The 22,025-nt window shown below is 49.1% G+C and overlaps 13 protein-coding genes across 13 annotated transcripts; 4 read left to right on the top strand and 9 right to left on the bottom strand.

The window, feature by feature from the left end:
* Positions 1–76: 76 nt before the first annotated feature.
* On the bottom strand, positions 77–1,156 carry Bathy04g02340 (predicted protein; the record flags this gene model as incomplete). Its single annotated transcript, XM_007513352.1, has 1 exon — positions 77–1,156. One exon carries the CDS (start codon positions 1,154–1,156, stop codon positions 77–79), a length of 1,080 nt encoding a protein of 359 aa, XP_007513414.1.
* Positions 1,157–1,535: 379 nt separating this feature from the next.
* Positions 1,536–2,393, top strand: Bathy04g02330 (predicted protein; the record flags this gene model as incomplete). Its single annotated transcript, XM_007513769.1, has 1 exon — positions 1,536–2,393. One exon carries the CDS (start codon positions 1,536–1,538, stop codon positions 2,391–2,393), a length of 858 nt encoding a protein of 285 aa, XP_007513831.1.
* A 135-nt stretch (positions 2,394–2,528) lies between these two features.
* Bathy04g02320 (unknown protein) lies at positions 2,529–4,291 on the bottom strand (the record flags this gene model as incomplete). Its single annotated transcript, XM_007513653.1, has 2 exons — positions 2,529–3,731; positions 3,908–4,291. 2 exons carry the CDS (start codon positions 4,289–4,291, stop codon positions 2,529–2,531), a joined length of 1,587 nt encoding a protein of 528 aa, XP_007513715.1.
* A 302-nt stretch (positions 4,292–4,593) lies between these two features.
* Positions 4,594–7,251, bottom strand: Bathy04g02310 (hypothetical protein; the record flags this gene model as incomplete). The annotated part of the gene is made up of 1 exon (XM_007513329.1): positions 4,594–7,251. One exon carries the CDS (start codon positions 7,249–7,251, stop codon positions 4,594–4,596), a length of 2,658 nt encoding a protein of 885 aa, XP_007513391.1.
* Positions 7,252–7,554: 303 nt separating this feature from the next.
* On the top strand, positions 7,555–8,464 carry Bathy04g02300 (predicted protein; the record flags this gene model as incomplete). Its single annotated transcript, XM_007513455.1, has 2 exons — positions 7,555–8,406; positions 8,456–8,464. 2 exons carry the CDS (start codon positions 7,555–7,557, stop codon positions 8,462–8,464), a joined length of 861 nt encoding a protein of 286 aa, XP_007513517.1.
* A 101-nt stretch (positions 8,465–8,565) lies between these two features.
* Bathy04g02290 (tRNA-splicing endonuclease, putative) lies at positions 8,566–11,295 on the bottom strand (the record flags this gene model as incomplete). The annotated part of the gene is made up of 1 exon (XM_007513802.1): positions 8,566–11,295. The coding sequence occupies one exon, from the start codon at positions 11,293–11,295 to the stop codon at positions 8,566–8,568; it is 2,730 nt and encodes a 909-aa protein (XP_007513864.1).
* A 357-nt stretch (positions 11,296–11,652) lies between these two features.
* On the bottom strand, positions 11,653–12,510 carry Bathy04g02280 (the record flags this gene model as incomplete). Its single annotated transcript, XM_007513774.1, has 1 exon — positions 11,653–12,510. One exon carries the CDS (start codon positions 12,508–12,510, stop codon positions 11,653–11,655), a length of 858 nt encoding a protein of 285 aa, XP_007513836.1.
* A 168-nt stretch (positions 12,511–12,678) lies between these two features.
* On the top strand, positions 12,679–15,078 carry Bathy04g02270 (DENN domain-containing protein 1A; the record flags this gene model as incomplete). Its single annotated transcript, XM_007513572.1, has 1 exon — positions 12,679–15,078. The coding sequence occupies one exon, from the start codon at positions 12,679–12,681 to the stop codon at positions 15,076–15,078; it is 2,400 nt and encodes a 799-aa protein (XP_007513634.1).
* Positions 15,079–15,222: 144 nt separating this feature from the next.
* Positions 15,223–15,774, bottom strand: Bathy04g02260 (predicted protein; the record flags this gene model as incomplete). Its single annotated transcript, XM_007513749.1, has 1 exon — positions 15,223–15,774. One exon carries the CDS (start codon positions 15,772–15,774, stop codon positions 15,223–15,225), a length of 552 nt encoding a protein of 183 aa, XP_007513811.1.
* Positions 15,775–16,093: 319 nt separating this feature from the next.
* Positions 16,094–17,056, bottom strand: Bathy04g02250 (predicted protein; the record flags this gene model as incomplete). Its single annotated transcript, XM_007513545.1, has 1 exon — positions 16,094–17,056. The coding sequence occupies one exon, from the start codon at positions 17,054–17,056 to the stop codon at positions 16,094–16,096; it is 963 nt and encodes a 320-aa protein (XP_007513607.1).
* A 122-nt stretch (positions 17,057–17,178) lies between these two features.
* Positions 17,179–19,092, bottom strand: Bathy04g02240 (predicted protein; the record flags this gene model as incomplete). The annotated part of the gene is made up of 1 exon (XM_007513659.1): positions 17,179–19,092. The coding sequence occupies one exon, from the start codon at positions 19,090–19,092 to the stop codon at positions 17,179–17,181; it is 1,914 nt and encodes a 637-aa protein (XP_007513721.1).
* Positions 19,093–19,420: 328 nt separating this feature from the next.
* Bathy04g02230 lies at positions 19,421–20,254 on the top strand (the record flags this gene model as incomplete). Its single annotated transcript, XM_007513360.1, has 1 exon — positions 19,421–20,254. One exon carries the CDS (start codon positions 19,421–19,423, stop codon positions 20,252–20,254), a length of 834 nt encoding a protein of 277 aa, XP_007513422.1.
* A 173-nt stretch (positions 20,255–20,427) lies between these two features.
* Positions 20,428–21,873, bottom strand: Bathy04g02220 (predicted protein; the record flags this gene model as incomplete). The annotated part of the gene is made up of 1 exon (XM_007513660.1): positions 20,428–21,873. The coding sequence occupies one exon, from the start codon at positions 21,871–21,873 to the stop codon at positions 20,428–20,430; it is 1,446 nt and encodes a 481-aa protein (XP_007513722.1).
* Positions 21,874–22,025: the final 152 nt, after the last annotated feature.

Raw genomic sequence — 22,025 nt, 5'->3', positions numbered from 1 at the left:
CTACTATCGATAATATTTTTATCACAACATGTTATTTATATCTATCATATCTGCTACATCGTATCTGTTTTACCTGCTACGTCTTTATTCTCACGCGAATAATTTCGCGAACGTTACTGGCGCCGTCCATAATCTCTTTTACCACGTCGCAAGATAAAGACGTTTCGTCGCACAACTGCATAAAGGTCGCGGTCGAACCGCCGACACCGAAATAGTATCTCTTCGCGGCGACGAGCGCGATGGCGTTTTCGTTTGCATTCTTTTTCAAGCAGTGATGAATAACTTTCGCCAGCTTTTTCGCATCGTCTACGTTATAAATCGTATCGGAGGTTAAAATCAAATCGAACTCGTCCTTCGACAAGAACGCCTCCGATTGCTTTTTTGAGGGCGCCGCGACTAAATCGTCCCAATCGCCGGCTAAAAACGTGCACTGTTCGCACACCCCGTTCATTCTCGCGTTCGGTATCGTCACTTCTGTCAAAACTTCTTCGTTATAATCCGCTAACGTGCACAGAAGAGTAGTATCCTTACCATCTTTCTCCATCTTTTCGTGCGCCATCAAACTCGCGATGCCGGGCACGCCGTGGCCGCATCCCAGTTCCAATACTCGAAACGATTTCGACGTCGACAACGTCACCATCGCCTCCACCACTCGTTCTCTCACCACATATGTCGTCAAATCAATCGCGCACTCCCACAGTTTCAACCCGCCTTCGTATTTACCTTTCACCAAATCGTGCGACGCCAACGAATACGCAGACGCGGCAGACGACGGGGTCGCCTTTGCTCCTTTCGCCGGCTTTTCGTTGTTGTTCTTACAAACCGCATCCAACGTCGGCACGCGCATCCGCACTTCCTCTTTCCCCAACGGCGGTATCTTTTTCTCAATCGATAACATCAACACTTTCGCTCCTTTCTCTTCTTCGTCCGAGGAAAATATCTCAACCGTTTCCTTGTCCACGGCTTTCGCAAAGACGGGTTCGAAAACATCTTTCGAATATACCTGTTTCGCCTCTGGCTTTTGTATCGTCGTCGTCGTCGTTTCGTTTGCACTCGTTTCCGTCCTCTTTTCCTCTTTTCCTTTTCCTCCGGAAGAAGAAGAAGAAGAAGAGAAAAAGTTGAACGCGAACGAATTCGTCGTTTCCCCGCCGTCCATTCTTCCTCTATTCTTCTTCTTCTTTAAAACCTCCGCCTCTCAAAAAACGACAACAACATCTTAAAATCGACGCAGAAACGTTTCACGCTCCTTCTTCTTCTTCGTTCGTTCGTATATGCAGAGAGAAACAGAGAGAGAGATTAACTCATATCATCAAACACTAATGCGGTGTGTAAAACTTTTTTTCTCCCTCGTCTTCTCGACCAGTAAAATTTTAGGGTTTCTAACCCTAATCGTCGTCCTTCGTTTCTTCTTTCTTTCTCAGAAGAAACGTCACGCGAATAAACCCAATCGACGCGAACACACGTCAACCTTTCTCTTTCTTTTAACACGTATAAGTAATATATATATAAGTGAATACACACACAGATAAACGACGATGCAAAACGCGGCGAGCAAAGTGAACGTCGCCGCGGCCACCGGCGCCATCCAAGGCGTTCTCGGTCTCGGCGCAGTCTCCTACGGCCTGTACCACGCCTTGTTCAACGTGGAAGGCGGCCACCGGGCGATTGTCTACAATCGCGCGGTCGGTATCAAAGAAACCTCGTACACGGAAGGGACGCACATGATGATCCCGTGGATAGAACGGCCGATAATATACGACGTGCGTTCGCGAGCGCACCAAGTGAGCTCGACCAGTGGGAGTAAAGATTTGCAGATGGTGAATTTAAGCATACGAGTGTTAACGAGGCCGGATTCGAACAAATTGCCGCAAATTTACCGAGAGTTGGGGACGGATTTTAACGAACGAGTGTTACCGAGTTTAATACACGACACGTTGAAATCGGTGGTGGCGCAACACAACGCGTCGGAGTTAATCACGAAAAGAGAAAACGTGTCGTTGCAGATTAGGAACATGTTGATTCAACGCGCGAAGACTTTTCACATGATATTGGACGACGTTTCGATCACGGCGTTGACGTTTGGGAGAGAGTACACGGCGGCGATCGAGGCCAAGCAGGTGGCGCAGCAAGACGCGGAGAGGGCGAAGTTTATCGTGGAGAGGGCAAGGCAGGATAAGAAGTCTGCGGTGATTAGAGCGGATGGTGAGGCGAGATCGGCGAAGTTGATCGGGGAGGCTATTAGTACGAATCCGGCGTTTTTGACGCTGAGGAGAATCGAAGCCGCGAGAGAGATTGCGGAAACGATGGCGAGATCGAATAACCGCGTGATGTTGAACGCGGATTCGTTGTTGTTGAATTTAGCCGAGGAGAAAGTCACCCAAGGAAAGCATTAGAAAGAGTAACAACAGTATAAAAATTGAGAGAAAACGAGTGTAGTCCCCGCGACCGAGTAAATATAACGACGAATAATAATAATTCCCTTAGGTTCAAAGACAGTTTTGATGCAATGATTTATAAAAATACTACTACTAACAGTTCCCTTTCGCTTTTGTGTGACCTTCAGAACTCCACTCTTTCGTGATCGTTCCACACCAAAAGGCCGCGCGCTCGCATTCCCAAAACGAGCGCTCCTTCATGATTGGCGGTTCTGGCCACGCTAAAACGGATCTTCTCGCACCCCAACCGTATCGAATGTTCGCCGTGTTCGTGCTAAAGGTCGAGAGCATGTTTCCGACAAAGATTTTTGCACCAGCTAAGATGAACATGTCAACCGCCGGTTCAAAGACCTTCTTGCCGATGTACCCTTTCACGAACTGCGTGCCGTCGCCGAAGTATTTGTCTTTCTTGTTCCCTTTATCATAGCTAATCGATCCTGCTTTCTCAAACGATTTATCCGCATCCGGGCGCTGTCGATCTGATGCTAAGTAAATTTTTGTGCCCGACTTCAAATCAATACCGTGGTCTTGCAAAACTCTCTGCGTGTGCGGAAACGTGTTGTGACACATCGCGGCGATTTGTTTTTCGACTTTCGGCATGTAATACGCCCTCGCGCGGTGCGGGCACTTACCTTCTAAATACCTCAGGTGTACCCCGACGTATTCACCGTCGACTAAACCTCTCATTTGTTTGTACATTTCCACCTCTTGGCGAATGTGTTCAGCCGGTTGAACGTGTTTAAAAAACAAACCGTCTTCGTGGGGTTTCATGCACGCAGTCATGAGTCCACCCCAGGCACTTCCGGAAATCATAATGACGGGATGCCCGTGCACTTCGGCATCTGACGTGAAATCAGAAGCAATCTCAGAAATTTGACGACCGGTATTATCCGGACCGCGAACGCGCGCGGGACGCATGGCGGCGACTGAATTCGGTTTCGGCTTGAAATCGTCGAACATGTCGGACGTTTTCAACTTCTTTCCTTTGCCGAGCAACTTTCTTTCGTTTGTTCGCCCAGCAATCACCTGGTTGTTCTTGTCCTCTTCGTTTTGTTTTTCTTCTTCGTTGTCATCGTCTGCGTGCACCATCCGATTCGCGTCCAACTCATCAAACTCTCTAACCAACAATGCGCTAGTGCTAAAATCATCTTTAGTATTCATTCTATCCTCCTCAGATCTCGCGTCCACCATCGCGAGTTTCCTTCTTTTCTCCACGGATACGTACGCTTGCGGCACTTCGCCTTCGCCCCACGGCACGTTAGTGTCGTGAAAGCACGGCCACACCGGTCGCATAGCCTGTGTATTTTATCAAAAACGTACCCGGAGAAAGAGCAAAAGCGAGAGAACGTTGAAAGTCAGATATTGTATGCCATCGCGCGACGCAACATGGAAAAAGCACAGACACACACACACAGAGCGAGAAGAAGAAACGAAACGGAAGAAAGAAAGAAAACGTGATCTCGCCGTCGTACCTCGTAATCGATCGCTTGCGAAAACCTAAAATCCGTGTACCGATCGTTCCTCGCCGCCGGTATCACGAACGTTCTGTTCGTGTATCGAGCCAACAAAATCGCGCTTTGAAACGTCATGAACATGTTGTTAAATCCTCCGGTATACGTTCGCGGACCGAGGAGTAAATATCTGTCCGTCGGACACGGGTAATTCGTCGGGTTTAGCGGTGGTAGGAGTGTTTCGTCGATGCCGGACGGGCCGGTGTTCCAGAACGTATTCGTTCCGTCGTCGTCGTTGTTATCCTCTCCATCATCTTCTTGTCCGGACACTCCTCCTCCGGACGCGGAGAAATAGAAGACAAGAATCACGAAAAACAAGTGCGAGACGAATGTAATTGTTCGCATCGTTCTCGCGGTCTTTTCGCGTCCGCGCTTCTCTCGTCCGCGTGGCGCTGACATTCGTAGGATCCTCCGTGTGATGATCCTTTTTCAAAGAGCGTTGGGGGAGAATTTTTGTGTGGGCGAAGCATCCAAAAAGAAAGAAAAAGTTCAAAGTTCAGTTCTCTAAAAGGGGTCTAATCATCCATCGATGATGATGAATCATCGCCATCAATACATCGCTACCCAACCTACGCTAGTTATGGTTTCTGTCTATGCGAACGCGTCAAAAGTCTAGCTGTCTTGTTCTACTCTCTCTCTCTCTTGTTTCATTTCAGTTCTCTCGTCACGCGGACTTCGACGCACCAGTTGCCGAAATCAAAGTACGCAGCTTCGACTTTGCACCCCGGTATTTTCTCGAATAACTTTTCGAGTTCGCCTTCTTTGTACACGTGACAATATCTTTGGTACACGACCGTGTGTTTTTCTTGGTTGATTTCTCCGTGAGACGGCGCTTTGCCTTCTCTGACCATCGCGTCGTCCAATTCTTTTTGCTCGGCCGGTCGCATGCCTTTGGCGATTGGTCTTTTGTGGAACGGGACGAGGACGTCTTGCGCGAGAAAGTCGTGGCCGGAAACGCCGCCTTTGTCTTGCTCGTACGCCCAGGCACAGAATAACGCGACGCCGCCGACTTTAACCACGCGAAGAGTTTCTTCGCACATGCGAATTCTGCGTTCTTCGCTGGAAATGTGGTGCAAAACGGCAATGTTGAGCGCGTAGTCAAACACGCGCGAGCGGTACGGAACCATTAAAGCGTCAGCGACTTGGACTTCGAAGCCTTGCTCGGCGCAAATTTCAATCAAACCGTGCGAGAAGTCCATGCCTATTACAGTACCGCCTCCTTTGACGACGTCGTGCATGTTTTTACCATTCCCGCATCCGATATCGGCCACGAAGCCATTTTTAGGTTGGTTCGCGACGAACTTTTCAATCGCCGGCCACGACCGGTATCGCGTGCCGTGCCATTGCTTCGCGACGACGTCGTAGACTTTTTGCACGTATTCGCGTTCAACTTCTGGCATTTTGTTCACATCGCTGATGTTTTTATCGTCCTCGTTGACGTCGTTTTTCTTTTTGTCGTTGTTGTCGTCTCCATCATTCTTCAACAAACCTTCCGGAACCGGCAAACATTCCTTGTGCGTTTTCGATTTCGGTTCCTTCGTCTTCTTCTTTTCTTCCTTTTCCTTTCGTCGTTCCTCGACTATTTCTAATTCGCGTTGTTTTCTGGCCAAAGTCTCTAGTTTTCTCGCCTCCTTTGCTTTCTTTCTCTCTAAACGTTCGCGCGCGATCCTCGCCCTCTCTGTTTCCACGCGCACCACCTCTTCCTTCGTCGCCTCGTACGCCGTTTTCCTCTTCTCCCTGTACTCCGCTCTCCACTTCTCCGTCTCTTCCGTTCTTTTATTTACCGCGTCTTCATCCCAATCTCTCTTTCGAAACGTCAACGAAATCCTCCCGTCTTCCGCTCGTACTGGCAATATCGCGTGTTCGTACACGTCCCCGCTCTCTCCGTCTAAAATTATCGCTGAATTTTTCTCGCACACCACTCGACACTCCTCGCCGTCGAGCGCGTTCGTCACGTCGTACCAACTTTCCTCCGGCAACACCGCGCTATTACTACTACTATTACTACTACCACTACCACTAGTACTACTCTCGTCTAAACCAGGGTGCCAGACGATACCTCTCCCGAAAATGCACATCTCGTCCGCTAACAAACTCACCGTACAAAAAGGCCTCTTAAAATTTGGATTGTCCACGTGCGGCGGCAACCATTGGCCTTTGCGGTACACGTTCACCGTGCAACTGTCCGGCAAGAAGCGTCGACGAGAAGTGTCATTCGCACCACCACCACCACCACCACCACCACCGGATGAGAGATTCTTTCTCGCATCTTCCTCGTTCTTCTCTTCTCCGAACACGCCTCGCTCCACGAGTCTTTCCACCACCAGCTCTCGCAAAATCTCCGGCATTGGTTCGACTTCAACCTCGTGGTCGGTGTACACTCGATTCGAGTGCGTGTACGTCCCGTATTGCAGCATCTCTCTCCCTTGTAAACGTTTATCCCATTTCGGTGGAATTGGAGTGTACGTCGCTTTCTTTTCCAGTTTTCCGGAGCGACCGAGTGCGAGTTGCGAGTGGATAAATTGGACGAGTACGTCGTGGGTTTCCGCATCGAGCACGTTCGGAATGTATCTCAGACCAGGGACGGATGGGAAAAACGTTTCCGTCGCATCCTCGTTCGAACCGTCGTCGTCGCGTCCCATCTCTCTCGATCGAGTTCTTGTTTTTGTCTTCTTTCGAGCGCGTTTACTTCGCTCCGCGCGGGAGAAAGAATGAGGGAAAAAATACGCGCAAGTGGGAAAGACTTCACAAATAAAAATGTCAACATCATCAGACGCCTCCGATGATGCGACGAAAAGAAACGACGAGATCAAAATCGCGTTCGATTCCTCCTCGCTCGACGAACGCTCCCGAATAACCAACGCAGAGAAGCAAAAGTACCTCGCGCTCGATCCGAGGAAAGATCTCGTTCGCTGGCAGCAAAGCACGACGGACGTGGAAATATTCATTCGAATTCCAACGAACAGCTCGGAAAAGAACGGCGACTTTGAGGTTAAATTGACGACGTCAACGCTTGGGGTGAGATTGAAAGGACACGCGTGGGGGAGCCGAGCGGATGTTTGCGGTGGTGTGCTCTTTAGGACGATTAAGTTGGATGAGAGCAGTTGGACGAGGGTAAGTCTCGATGGTGTTTTTCGAGCGTTTTTTTCCCTTCTGATGATCTCAAATGTGTTCTTTACGCTAATGTTCTTCCTTCTCTCTCGTGTACGAACCAAACAAAACAGGACACCGACGAGCTCTACTTTTGTCTCCGAAAAGACAAAGACATCGTCTGGGAATCTATCTTCGAAGACGATCACGCGCATCGAAAACTCCCTCACGAAATCTTAAAAGACATGGTCGACGCCGACGAAGGTTGTACAAAGAAACCGTACGAAGACTTATCGATGGAAAGTAAAATCTTGGTCGAAGAGATGCGAGAGCGAATGCGGATGCTCGCGAGTAAAGAAATCTCGATCGAGGATCTCGAAGGTGATAAGTTTGTAATAGGAGAGGTGTGAGAGAGAACCGCGCCGTTCGATTTTCTTCGCTTTGCTCGTATTTTAAAGCCAAAAACCACACACCAAATCCACTACGTTTCACACACACACACACACAACAACAACAAAATGTCTCACGTGTGGTACGAAACGTATGATTTAATGACCGTGCAAATTTCCACCAGGTACGGCAACCTCTCCGTGTCGTACGACCAATCGCACCACGCGGAATGCACTCCCGATGAGACGAATATTGGAAAGCGGCCGAAGAGGAAACCGTTGATTACCTACCACGATTGCGGAACGAATCACCGGACGTGTTTCTCCTCGTTCTTTTCTTGCTTGGGGAAAGAGCACGAGATGAACAAAAAGTTTTGCGCGTACCACGTGGACGCGCCGGGGATGCAAGACGGGTCCGTGGAAGGCGTTCCCGAGGAGTTTGAAGGAGAGGTGACTTTGGACAAATTAGCGCAGCAGTTGGAAGACGTGAGCGATTTTTTCGGATGGACGAGAGGAGGGACGAAGACGAACAACACGGAGGTGTTTGCGATTGGGGTTGGATCCGGGGCGACGGTTCTTTCCATATACGCGAATCGGTTTGCAAATCCAATCGTTGGCGTGATTTTAGTGTCGCCGATGTCGAGGCAGGCGAATTACGCGGAGTGGATGTACGCGAAGTGGTTTCGGGTGAAGTGCGTGAGGGCGAGGAAAAGAGTGTCCGAGTCCGGAGCGAATCACTTGATGGGGAGACTATTTAGTAAGTACGGGTCAGATGGGTTCGCGGGGAAGTTTTCCAGCGATTTGGCGTTGACGACGAGGAATGAGATGCAAGATATGCGGGTAGATGCGCTTTTGGCGTATTACGACGCCACGGTGAATCGGTTGGATAACACGCACATCGCGCATTCGTTAAAGTGTAGGACGTTGATTTTAGCCGGGTCGGAGTCGCCGTGGTATAACGATAGTTTGCACATGAATAGTGTAATGGATAAGACGATAACTTCGTGGGTGGATATGGAAAAGGTTGGAGCGGCGGTAACGATGGAACACCCGAGCGCGATGCTGTCGCCGGTGCATTTATGGTTGCAGAGGTTGAAAGCAGAGGGGTATCTTTGAATTTTATGTACTATTCTAATTGAATTATAAGGCTGCTACCATGTCTAATATCTTTGGCTCGGACTCGGAAAACAACACGTTTCGCGTTTTCGCGTTTTCAATGAGCGACTTCAAATCGAGCATTTCGAGCGTCTCGCCGCCTCCGGCGAGCGCGTCGGCGTTGCACAAAACTATGAGCTTCTTCTTCGCTCGCGTGAGACTGACGTTGAGTCTGCGACTGTCACTCAAGAAACCCGCGGAAGTTTTACTCGTGCGAACACAACTCAAAATAATAACATCTGCTTCGCTTCCTTGAAATGAATCGACCGTGCTTGCGAACACGTCGTCGTCGGAACCGGCGGGAACAACATTTTTCGCGCGCATTAAATTCGCAATTAATCTTACTTGAGCCGTGTAAAATGTTATGATTCCAATTTTCAACGCTTTCTTGCGGAGCTTTAAGACCAAATCGACGGCGATTTCAGCCTCGCGATCGTTACTTATGCTCGAACTGCTCGAAACGCGGTGTTTCCCGGAGTGCACATTCACGATGGAATACGGCATAGTGTTGTTGGAATTTTCAACGCACTCGGCATTTTGTAGTTTACCGCCGTAGAAACGCTCGGAAGGCCACGCGCAAATTTCTGGGTGCATCCGATACTGCGTCTTAAGCATAGTACACATCGCTTCGTTCTGATCACCCCCGTAGCACGCGAACAAGCGTTCCATCAGACTTTTATTGTATCCCAATCTTTGTACATCTCGGCTGAAGCACATCGCCGGCAATTGTTGCGGATCTCCAATGAGTAAACATCGCTTCGGATTCCTCGCAAACGCTAACAAAATTTCTCCTTCCAAACAATTTGCAGCTTCGTCGACAATCAACACGTCGCAATCGGCGGCACCAGAATGGTACAAACCACCGCACGAACCCAAAGTACAAAAACAAAGGCGCGCGTTTGAAAGCACCGCTTTCGCGAGGACGTCTCGATTTCTCAAATTGTCAGCCTTCGTTTTCCCTTCGATGCGCTCGATAAAGTCTTTTACTGTAGATTCGACCTCCATATTCTGTGATACATTCTTTCGATCGCACGGGTTCAACAATAGTTCAGAAACGTATGATCCCATTTCCAAAAGAAACTTGGCGATGCGCTTCATTTCCTCGCGCGTATTTTTCAAGTCCGCCATAACATCCGCTTTGCTTCGTTTGCCGCCATTCTTGCGAGCGGTACCGTCAGATGAAAGGTTCTTCAACTTGGCACACAACGAATCGAGTCGACGGTAAACGTAATACTCGTCTATTATGTTTACGTCTTTCGCCGCACTCTCTAGCGCGTCTTCGACGCCGTACAGAGCGATGCTCTTTCCGATTTTATCTCGGTCCTCCGTTCTTGGAATGTTCCGAAGAAATGTTTCCAAGCAAACGATTACTGCTTTGTTTGTCGGAGCACACACCAAGAGGCGCTGACGTTGATTTCGCGTTTCAAACGTCAACTCGTGTAGAAGCTTTGCGCAGAAGTGCGTCTTTCCCGTTCCAGGAGGTCCTTGGACCATTTTCAGTCGAGATCCGGGACCCCTGTCGTTCATAAATCTCTCCAACGCGAACCTTTGCGATTCGTTCAATCCATCGTTCACTTCTTCCTTTGCTGCTGCACTTTTTCTCTGACTTCTTTCAACCAAATTTGTGCTGCTCTTAATGTCACCATCGCAATCATCGTCACTGTCGCTGAAACGAGTATACGTCGCGTTCTTCGTGGCTAAAACTTGCGCCTCGAACGAAATCTTTGGTCGCGAAACCGCAACCGCGACTATTCTTTTTTGCGTAAGGACGTTCCCGAGGGGAATCACAATCACTTGATCTTCTACGTTCTCCGTTTTAATATTTGTTTGCACGTGCACGTACTTGTTCCTAGCACTAGAAATATCTTCGCCTTTGATGTTCGATACATCCACGACAATCCCGAGAGCGCCCTCGTTTTCTCTCGAATCTTTCTTTTTAGGTTGGAGTAAAACCACGCTTCCGCTCTTTCTCCAATCGTCTTCTTTGCTACTGCTACTCGTAGTAACCCCATTGTGACGACGGCCAATTATCTCCAGCTTCAAGCAAACGCTATTAATATCTCCAGGGTACTTCTCTCGTGCCTTTACATTGCACGTTTCCCTCTTCGTCGAGTCTTTTTTCAATCCTTGCCTGATTATCGCCTTCGCCTCGGCAAACGCAACCTCGATTTGCGCGTGAAAGAACTCATCCATATTCGCATACCTCACAGGGGCCTCTTCCAGCGGTAACAAATGTTGCTGCATCGATGTTTTACTACTCCCACATCCCTTCCCCGAACTACTACCAACGTCTTCTCCTTTCCTTAGCGTCTTCGCTTCCCATCGCAACACGCTCCGTACGAAATACTCGTTCCCGGCGGCGAATGTCCTATTCGCAGGTTTCCTCATCTGTTGCGCCGCATTACGTTGCCGCTGTTTCGTCCTTCTCGCTTTTCCGTTTTTCTTCAGCTCTTGACGATAATAGTCCATATCGTCGTCTTCGTCGTCGTCCTCGTCTTCCTCCGCGTCATCCAGCTTTATGTAGTCCTTCTCTTTAGGTGTTTCTCTCGAACGCTTTTTGCAACCATTACTCTTATCATCACCTCCTCCGCTCCCACCAAAAGTCGTCTCGAGCATTTCCTCTATCCCACTCTCTTCTTCTACGTAGTCTCCATCGCAGGTTTCGCATTCTTCTTCGTCTTCGCTATATCTCTCCCACCCGAAGTCTTGTTCCATGTTGCTTTAGCGGGGAAAAACGAAACGCAAACACAAAGACAAGAGACCAGGGATTGGAGGAAAGCTTTTCGAGAGTTTATTCTCCTTCCGACATTATCGCAATGCATGCGTTTCTTATCAGCGCTGATATTACTCTCTGTCTTTTGCGCGCACGTTTTAATGAGAGTAAGTGCGCGCGAATATGGAGTGCCGCGAAAAATTCTCGTTTCGCGTATGTCTTGGGATTTCCCAAGTTGGGGGAATCCCCTAAAAATGAACTTGAAAGAAGCGCGCGGAGTGTTGATGTCTCTCTCTCTTTGCGTGCATATTATTACAAGCGCTTTAAAGCATATTCGCGCGCATGAAGTATTAGTATTATTATGATGATGATCCGGACGTGTGCAATTCTCCATGTTCGTATCGCCAACCGGGTGGGAGAGGACAGTCGTTGTCGAGGAGGTATTGTACACATTCTGGGTGGTTTTTCTCGTGCGCTTTTCGTACGGCGTGAGAGTCCCACGGCGCTTTGGCGGTTTCGTGCAAGTGCTTCAAACAGTCTAAATGGCCGAACTTGGCCGCATACTCACACGCCCATTCATCATATTTATCAAATTTACGCTCGACAAGATATTCGAGTATATGAAGATGACCATTGTGAGCCGCCCGAATGGCAGTACCCAAATTCCAAGGCGCTTTGACTTCTTCGCGTAAGTATTTGAGTACCTCGAGATGACCGTTTTGGGCAGCACATGCACACGCCTCCGCATTGATGGGACACTCATTTGCCACGCAATACTTTACCATTTCCAAATTACCTTGTTCTGCGGCCGTATGAATCGTCCTATCATCCCACTTACACTTTTTCTCCTCTCGCGCCCACTTGAGCAACTCGAGTTTATTCGTTTTAGCAACTTGCTCGGAGAAATATGTTTCGTCCATCCTTCGGCCGTACTTTAGCAACTTGCCCCACGGATAATGCTCCCACGCAACTTCCAAAGTCGATATCGAGGACATCTCGTTCACTCTAAACTTCTTCTTCAAATCCCCCGCACGAGACGATCTCTTAATCAACTTTCTCGTCTCCGTATTCACTCCGTGCAAGAATTTCACATCGTTCGAATGCAATCTCGGAAGAATATGTTGGAAACAAATATCGTCGCACTTCACGATCACCTCCCACAAATCTCTCGCCCCTCTCCGTCTTTTCTGCCCTCGCGTCGTCGCTCCAGTCGACATCGCTCCGCTCTCTTTTATCTCTCTCTCTCTCTCTCTCTTCCTTTCGCTCTCGGAAACAACAACCACCTTCTTCTGAGGAAAAAGGTAGTTGGAATAAAATCTTCACTTCAGCGCGCGCACTTTTTACCAAAACAAGAGGCGCCTCGCTGCCCATCATCTCTCGGGCAGATGTCCCCTCCGCCTCTCTCCTCCTCTCCTTCTTCTTCTTCTTCTTCGGACTTTGACGATGATGGTACGATTGCGAGCGCATTTTTCGTGCAAAAGAAAAACACATCCGTGCCGTTACGGATGATGCTTTTCACGAACGGAGATGGAGAAGAAGACAAAGAAGACAAAGAACGGCATCGTCAGCAGCAGCAGCAAGAGGAGCAAAAGAGATTCGTCGAAATCGCGTGTAAAGGAAACTTTTGTTTTCCAGAGGAGAAGGGCATTGGTTCTTCTTCTTCGTCGTCGTCGTCGTCTGAGTATTACACGTTCGGTTTGACCGACCAAGACGGGAAGAGGTACTTTGGGTTCGTGTTGCGATATCGTAGACGGAAGAAGGAGAAGAAGACATCAGAAGAAGAAAACAACAAAAAAGCGGGGTCAGAGGGAGGAGACGTAGGAGAAAAGGAGGTAGCGATGTGCGTGCTGAGCTCGAGACGGTTTTACGGTTTGTTCGAAGAGATATTGCGAGCGGCGTTGCCGAGCGCGAAGGCGTTGTGGGATGATGATGATGAGGAGGAGTTAGACGCGGAGAGTTTCGCGCTCGAGTCTTCGGAGTTAGGTGCGTTTCTTCGAGCGACGCTGGGTGCGTCTGTTTCGAACGGGAAGCACTCAGAAGGAGGAAGAGGGGAAGAAGAGGACGTGCTCGTGGTGCCGTCGCCGAACGCGGAGCCGAGTTTGCGATTGCGCGTGCCGAGGAAGGAGGAGCAGGAAGATTTGGCCTGTTTCGATGCGTTTCTGTACGGAAGTAGCGATGACGACGAGGAATATATGGACGATGAAAAGTATGGCAAAAATAGGATAAAAATCGACAGCGACAAAGACAACAACATCAACGCCGTGGGTACATCCAACGCCGCCGAAAAAGAAGAAGAAGAAGCGCGCTTAAACGATAAGAAATACGGCAAGCGGAACGTCGTACCTTCCGATGCTATCGTGGCGCTATTCGTGGCGTTATTGTTTGAAAGACGCATTGTTTTGACGTCAAAGTCGTTATCAAAACTGTCTCGCGCGACACACGCGGCAAACAGAATGGTCTTTCCGTTAAAATGGCAACACGTGTTTCTTCCGTTGGTACCGGCGGGATTGATGGATTATCTCACCGCGCCGATGCCTTTTGTGGTTGGTTTACCGCTGCAACTCATGAGCGCGTATGAAAAAGTCCCGAAAGAGGAAGTGTTCCTGTTGAATTTAGACGACGGGTCGTACACGTACTTTGAGGAGGATTTCGAGCTCGTGCCGAAACGCATAGCGAATAAGTTGCAAAAGACTTTAGAGAGCGAGAGAGAGTTAGGAAGACGGGAGCACCGTCGTCGTCGGCGGCGACATCTTCAGAATCTTCCGCTACTGGAAGAACCACAACCCATGGTGACGTTATCCGCAGCAACATCATCAGCAACAACGACGACGACAATGGAAGAGGTTATATCGAAAGCGTTTCGAACCTTTCTGTCCAGCGCGATTGGATCTTACCCTCGATTCGTGAAATCCGTAGCTTTAGAAAGACCACCCCCGGAAGCGATATCGAACGATGGTTTGTGGCTCGACCAAGACGCGTTCGTAGAAGGCGCGCCAAACCATCGAACGCGTTTGTTTCGTGTCTCTCTCAGACACACGCAAATGTACGAAGTATTCGTCCGAGATCGTCTCCGCGCGTGCGCCATCGCGGCGAGAAGCGGGAAAGCGCAATTCGGTTCAGACGTGAAAGATGAAGATTTGGACGAGGAAAGCGCATTAGCCGCGTTTGGTTCTGAGTTTCAAAAGGAAGCAAAACACGTGTACCGCGAGACACAACGCATAGCGAAAATATCCGCCATAGAAACGCAACGCATAGCGAAAATATCTGCCATAGAAACGCAACGCATAGCGAAAATATCTGCCATAGGCATGAGAAAAGGAGCCAAGTTAGTCAAGGAAAAATTTTCCACCAGCCTAGATGCGTTCAAAGAGAGAAGACAACGCATGAAGAATTTGAGTTCAGAATCGTTAGAAGTAGCAAATACAGCAGAAGGAGGAGATTTAGAGTGGAAGCGCATAGATAAGACGACGACGATGTCGTCAATACCATCATCAACAACGACATCAACGACAGGAGCGCTGGCATCTTCTTCGGAAGACGATGAAGACGAATCCGACGACGACGATGCGACCACTACCTCAGCAAAGAACCGAGCGAATGAGATCAAGCGTGCATCCGAGCGTGCGGCAAAGAGACAACAAAACAACAACGACGCCATTATGGACGAAACGACGAACAATCTCATCGATTTCTTCGACGACATCGTTCTCGGCGCGTCCTCTCCCACATCGGCGCCGACACCGTCGAACCCCGCGCCTCCAGCCATCTCTCTCCTCGACTTGTAATAGCATCAATAAAAACAAAGCAGCAGCAGATTCGTGTGTACGTTAAGTTATACGTGTTTTTGTGTGTACCTTTAAGCAAAATCTATTATCAAATTACTCTTTACTCTACCGCATTCTACTGCTCTACATCGCGCCGCGAGCGTTTTAGTTCACGTATTCATCCGGCATCTTCACCCTCTCGACCAACTTCTTTCCTCCGTACAACTTCCCCGCCACTGGCATCACTTCCCACCGCACGGTATAATTCACTTCCCTGCCTCTTAAATGCGTCCCTTGGTCTATGAATCGATATTTGTTCCTCACGTTTTGATAATTCAACAGAGCGTTGGTTTTTTGTGTCACGATCGAATCCCAGAGCGAAATCGTGTTGCGCTTATTCCTTTCCGTTTCGTAATCCGCGTCGATGGAGACGAAGATTTGCTTCGTGTTCCACGAAAAGAGCGGTCGCAAGTCGAGCCTGAGTTGGAAATTAAGCGACGCTTCGTCGTTTACTTCGTTGTTGTTCGAAGACGCTTTCTTTCTGTGTGCGTTCGGGGAAACCGGGCGAAAACGTTCGACGGATTTGACGCGCAAAAACACGTCCGGTTCCGCAGTGTGCCAAATATCCGTGATGGAAGCGAGTATCGCGACCAAGGCGAGCGCGGTGGACGCGAAGGTGAAGAGGGAATTGGCGCGAATCCAAATCGTGTGACCCATTTTTTCTCTACTACTCTATTGTAAACGCCTTTGTGTTCTTCGTGTGCGTTTTTTTCTGTGGGACTTCGGTGGACTTCTGAAGGAAAAAAAGCGCAAAACGAGAGATTGCAACAAAACGTCACCAACGCCGGCCTCTTTCTCATCATCATTCGGGATAATACTCTCATATATATATATATATTACAACAACAACACGGGGCGGTAACAACGCTACACTGTATAAACTCGTCGATAAAAATGAAACGCACTCATTACGCTCGACGACGAACAAACGCGCTTGAAATTTTTTAGAATTTTAATAAAGTAGTATCACACCTTCTTAATCCTTCTTCTTCTCCTCTTCGCTCACCTTTATGCCCATCTCTTCTCTTTCCACCACGTTCTTCTTCCTCACCTCGTTCATCTTTTCTCTCACCACAGTCATCATCTCCGCGTACAGCGCTCCTTTCTCTTCCTCGTTTTTACACTTCCCGCACCGGCCTCGAAACTGTTTCATGTCGATCGGTTCGCCGACCGTCACGTGGACGCGTTTCCCCCACCGAAAGATCGTTTTACACCCTTCGTACGGTTTCACCTCGTCCATTCCAGAGTGCCAAAACGGTAAAATCATCGGTTGTTCTCCACCCATCTCCTCGACGTCGCACAGAATCTTTCCTAATCCCCATTTCAATCTTTGGTCCAAAGGCGTTTGACCTCGCGGTTCTCGGTTCACTTTACCTTCCGGGAAGATTTGTAACCATCGACCGGAGGCGACGAGCTCGGCCATAACTTTCATGCACGGTTGATCGATACCTCCACCTCGGTATATCGGCACGCCTTTCCCGCTCAGAATGAACGATTCCACCAGTCTGTTCGCCGTCGCCACTTCCGCCGTGCACAGCGTCCATCGGTTGTTTTGGTGGAACATTTCCGTTAAGAAAAACTTGAACGGCGTCATGTACGCTAACACCCCCGGGTCGTCGAACGTCGAGTGATGATTCGCCACGGTAATCAAACCCGGTTTTTTACGCTTCTTCTTCGTATCGTCATCGTTCTCATCAACGCCTCGATCTTCCCTCGTGACCGCGCGTAAAAACGTCTCGTGATTGCTCACCGTCGTCGAATTGAACATCCCGAGAAGCGCTTTGCTGAACAACGCGACCGCGGAAAGGACGAACGTGCGACCGATGGTACCCCAGGGAGAGGAAGTGGACGGCGTGATTATTTTAATCTGCTGAGAAATCGACGGCTGGTTTTTGTTCTCTTTGCTCGCCTCACCCGAGGAAGAGGCGAAAGATGACATATTCTCTTCACGAGAGTTCGTTCGTTGGTGTTCTTGTGAGGAAAATTCCGTTTACGAGTCAATGTATATCTCTCTATTTCTACAATTCTACTATCTTTACATGCATTTACGCGCTATATTATTCATCGAATTTGCGTTCGATTCAAGTTCCACACGGAGTTTTCTTGCACGCCGCCTTGACTCCTTTGGCCGGGAAAGACGTTCCAGAACCGAAGCGTTTCGTCGCCGGCTCCGGTGACGATGGTTTGTCCGTCCGGAGAAACCGCCAAATAGAGCACTCTCAACGTGTGACCGGTTAAGGTGGCGAGTTTGCTCATGGTTGGGTACCGCCAGACGACGATTTGGTTTTGGGAGTAGCCGTGCGTGGAGACGATTTCGTTGACGTTTTTCGACCAGGCGAGGTTGCAAACTTGAGAGCCGGTATCGACGCATTGCAACGGAGTGTTGGTGGTGGTGTTCCAAAAGCGGATGCATCGATCGGCGGTACCGCCACCAGAGGCGAGAAGGCCGTGTTGATGCGGAGACCAAGAGATGGCTTTGACGGCGGCTTGGTGTTGAGGCAGGCGCAGCGCCGGGCCGCCGCTGGAGGCGGAGGCGGACCAAATCAAGAGTTGATTATCGTTTCCACCACTCGCGAGTTCGCGATCGTCGTAGGACCACTTCAAACCGCACACCTCTGATTTATGGCCCAAGAGTTTCCCGGTGAACTGTTCCGGTGAACGGACGTCTCTTTGCATGATGGACCGGTCGCGCGACCCCGAGGAGAGCATGTTCGAGGACCACGCTAAGGTTCCGACTCGCGAGCGATGGCCAGTCATCGTTCGAATCAACTTACACTTGTGCGCGTCCCAGATTTGGACATCGCCGGTGTTCGTACCGACGGCTAAAAACGTACCCCGTTGCGTCCACGCGACGGAACATACGGAATCCGAAGGTGCTAAATCGCACAGTTTCGTTACGCGCGACGTGCACGCGGACCATAAGTACACGCACGACCCCAAACCAACCGCTAAAACGTTATGCGCCGACCAATCGACCAAGTTTAAGTAGAAATCGTCTTGTAACGCCGGCGCGTCCAATACTTTAAACGGCGACCGAGCGATTTTGCGCGGCATTCTGCGCGGCGCGGCTAACGCCGTTCCTAAAGGACCGGTTCGACCAATCGGCGATAACGAATACGGCGAAGTAGAGTTCGAGTGGTGTTCGTAATAGCTCACACCAGCCGCGTTTTCTTCGTTGTTCTCGCTCATGCCACGAGACCCTTGCGCTCCCAACCCATTCCCTCCTTGACCGTAATACCCATCCTGCTCTGGATTATACTGCTGATATCGTTTCTTTGGCCCGCTCGAAGGCGGCGAATCCGTCTTAAACCTCAGCGTTTTCTTATTCCTATGCGTCTCTTTCAGCGGCGACCCGTCGTACAAAACCTGATGATTTCCTTGACTTCCTCCTTGACTTCCTTGACTTCCTCCTCCCCCAGTCGATGCGTTTCCTCCTCCTCCTCCTCCACTCGTCCCGTTTCCTCGACCTCCGCTATCGTCCCCTCGTCCTCTCGCGCCTCCTCCGCTCGCGGTATAATTCGGTAACTGCAATTCGCTTCTCAACAATTCGTGGTACGCCGCGGAGGTATCTTCTCGTTCCGTGTTCGCCACAATCATTCGGACGTTGTTGTTATTATTATTATTATTATTATTATTATTGTTCGTCGTAGTGGTCGTCGTCTCCGGAACCCGGTCGAAATCGTCGTCCAAATCGTCCTCGTTCGTCTCCCTCCTTTCTCGTCGTAACGACTGTTGCTCGTACCGGTGGCGATAATTCGGGTACACCAATTCGCCGTCGTTATCTACATCCTCTCTGTCGTCTACGTCCTCGAACGCTTTCAATTCGTCCTCGTCGAACGAGTGGTTGTTGTTGTTCGCGCCCGCGCGCGCGTCTCGGGACGGGACGAATCGGTCCGAGTAGATCACTTCTTCGTGTTGTTCTTTCTTTCCATCGGATCCTTTTCGAGGAGGCTGTCGAGGGTCGTTCTCTCTCATGATGTGTTTTTAGTACTCTCTGCACACCTAATACCGAGCGTTCTGAGCTCAAAAAGCGCACCACCACCTCCTCCGCGTCACGAATAACAACGACTCGATTTTGATTCTGAGAAGGGAAAAGCCAGCTTTTGTGAGAGCTTCTTCCTCTGGCACCCAATGCTTCGATAATGGTGTTTTTGGGAATTCCTTTTTTTTTCTCTTTTCCCGCCAAAACGCCAATTTTTCGTTTTGGACGAAAAACACCACAAACAAAGAGCACACGTAAAGACACGCGACGAGAGAGAAAGAAGAAGAAGGAGAAGAAGAAGAAGGAGACATCCGCGTCGTCATGTCTTCTGGAGCGAGAACAACGCGAGCGCAGAAAAGACGAATGGGGGAGAGAGATTTGTGGGGTTTGGTCGTGAATGACGATTATATTTGTTTCCAACACATTCTTCCGAGATTGAATGGGACTGATATCAAATTCTTGTACGAGGTGAATCCGGAGACGAGAAAGTTGATTAAGAGATCGTCTCGCGCAGGGGTTTTGAAAAAGGGGTTTAAAGTGAAGGAGATGTCGTCGATATCGACTTTGGAGATTGCGTGGGAGCATAAATCGTTGTGGCCGAGAGGCTGGCGCGAAGCAACTTTCTGCCGTGAAGTTGCTAAAACGAATAAACTCGAGTTGCTCAAGTGGGCGCGAGAGGAGAAAAAGTGTAAGTGGGATGATAGGACGATTCATGCGGCCGCAAGACAAGGTAATCTGGAAATGGTAAAGTATTGCGTTGCAAAGAAGTGTCCTATCAATGTGTTTGCGTGCGCATATGCTGCCTTCAACGGTCATCTCGAGGTACTCAAATACTTACGCGAAGAAGCCAAAGCGCCTTGGGATGATTTGACTGCCCCTTGGGCGGCTGCAAAAGGTCATCTCCACGTACTCGAATATCTTGTTGAGCGTAAGTATGAATATAGCGAATGGGCGTGTATGCATGCGGCCAAGCACGGCCACTTGGACTGTTTGAAGTACTTGCACGAAACCGCCAAAGCGCCGTGGAACTTTCGGGCCGTGCGAGACGCGCACGAGAACAACCAAACCGAATGTGTACAATACCTCCTCGACAACGACTGTCCATTACCAAACGACTGGTCTTACGAAGGTGGAGAGCTGCGCACATCAGAGTAATAATCATCATCAACATCAACAACATCATTATCACAAAGGGAAGCTTGTGATAAAGGAGATTTTAACGGAGAGAAACACGAACAATAAAGAACGTAAACGCACTCTCATTTCACTCGCAGCTCATATTTTTCTTCTTTTTCTCCGCGTGCGCGATTGTAATACAATATTTTGTTTTACATAGTTACTATTACAACGCCGCTATCGCTATCTCTACTACTACTACTACTACTACTACTGCTACCACTTCTACTGTTATTCATATTACCACCCTGCTGCAATCGACTGACGACGCCGCGCACGTGCAATTTCCCGCAAACGACCACGCATTTGATTTTACTTTCTTCTTCTTCTTCTTCTTCTTCTTCGCTCGATGTTTTCGATGACGACGTGCCATCTACTCTTTCATCCGCCAACTTCTTTGGGGACGCGAGCATGTATCCTCGCTGACCCGGGGCTTCTCGAAACTCGCCCACGAAATCGTCGTTTGCTTCGGAATCCAAAGCTATGAGGACTTCAACTTTCCGAGCGCCGGTTACCGGTCGCGTGGACTCTTTCGCGTCCACGACTTTCGCTCGTTGGACGAACGGATCGAATACGATTCTCGCGACTCTCTTCTTCTCCGTTTGGTTGTCAATATTTTTTTTGTCATCGTCTTCGTCGTTGAAATTTTCGGGCGTGTACAAGCGGTTTTGCGCGAGAACGACGCCGAGCTTGGCGCCGACGAGCGATCCTTCGTTGCGTTTGGCAATCTCGTCGAGCATTCGCAACCAACGCGGCTCGAACAAATTCAGTCGCCGAATCTCGTCTCTGCTTTCAAACGGACGTTTGAGCGTAAATACAGGTAATTGCGACTCTTCTATCGCGGTATCGTTTTCTTCATCGAGAAAAGCATCATCCGAAGAAGGAGAAGAATAAAACGTAAACTGTTTCGAAAGCAACTCTTTCTTTCGCAACCGCTTCGCGATGTCCACGCCTTTTAACACGTTCTCCGCTAATACGACGTCTCGATCTTTCAACAACACGTCCGATACCACGGACACTCCATAGAGCAACACAAACAACTCGACGAAATTATTATCCACGAGCGCACACGCGAGCGTAATCGTCAAAACGCTCGCCGTCGGCGCGACGCCAAACGTGTCTTTAAAAGATTCGAGGAAGTACGCCAAGCCGCCGAAGACTCTCTCGGGAACAACATTTTCAACGCTCGTCGCTTTGCTCAGCAACATCGCCGGAATCTCCTTCGCTTTCACGTCCCCTAACAGCACGATTGGGTCTTGTTTTATCGCGATTCCGGACTTGACCGCGTTCATAAAGTCTTTTCCACCTATTTTATATGAGTTGGAATTGGAATTCAATCGCTCAAAATCCAACTCGACGACGACCACGTCTGGTTTCTCGTCTTCGATTATCCTGGTGACTTTTTCCGCGTCGGAAGACGAGGTGTGATTGGTCCCGAGGACGATGATTTTTGTCGTGAATATCTTTTCTTCTTTTGTATCCAATGTCTTTTCTGATGTCATCAAACGAATTTTAGGCGTTTTTGATGACGAGACAGAAGAATTAAAAGAAGAAGAAGAAGCGATGACGACGCGCAAAGATGATCGCAGCAAAGGCATCGTCATCATTGTCCTCCGTTTAATAAAAAGTCGTCTTCTGTCTCCTCGTTTGTTATTTTGTCGTCGTGTTGTTCATCCTCTCTGGCTTTTGTGGAGAGCCGATATTTTTTCACTTGAAACAAGATAAAAAAACAACAATTTAGAAAGAATCA

This window comes from Bathycoccus prasinos, assembly GCF_002220235.1.
Source record: "Bathycoccus prasinos genomic : Chromosome_4".
Taxonomy (NCBI): Eukaryota; Viridiplantae; Chlorophyta; class Mamiellophyceae; order Mamiellales; family Bathycoccaceae; genus Bathycoccus; species Bathycoccus prasinos.
Note: the sequence above shows the minus strand (reverse complement) of the source record. Positions and strands in the feature narration are given on the sequence as shown.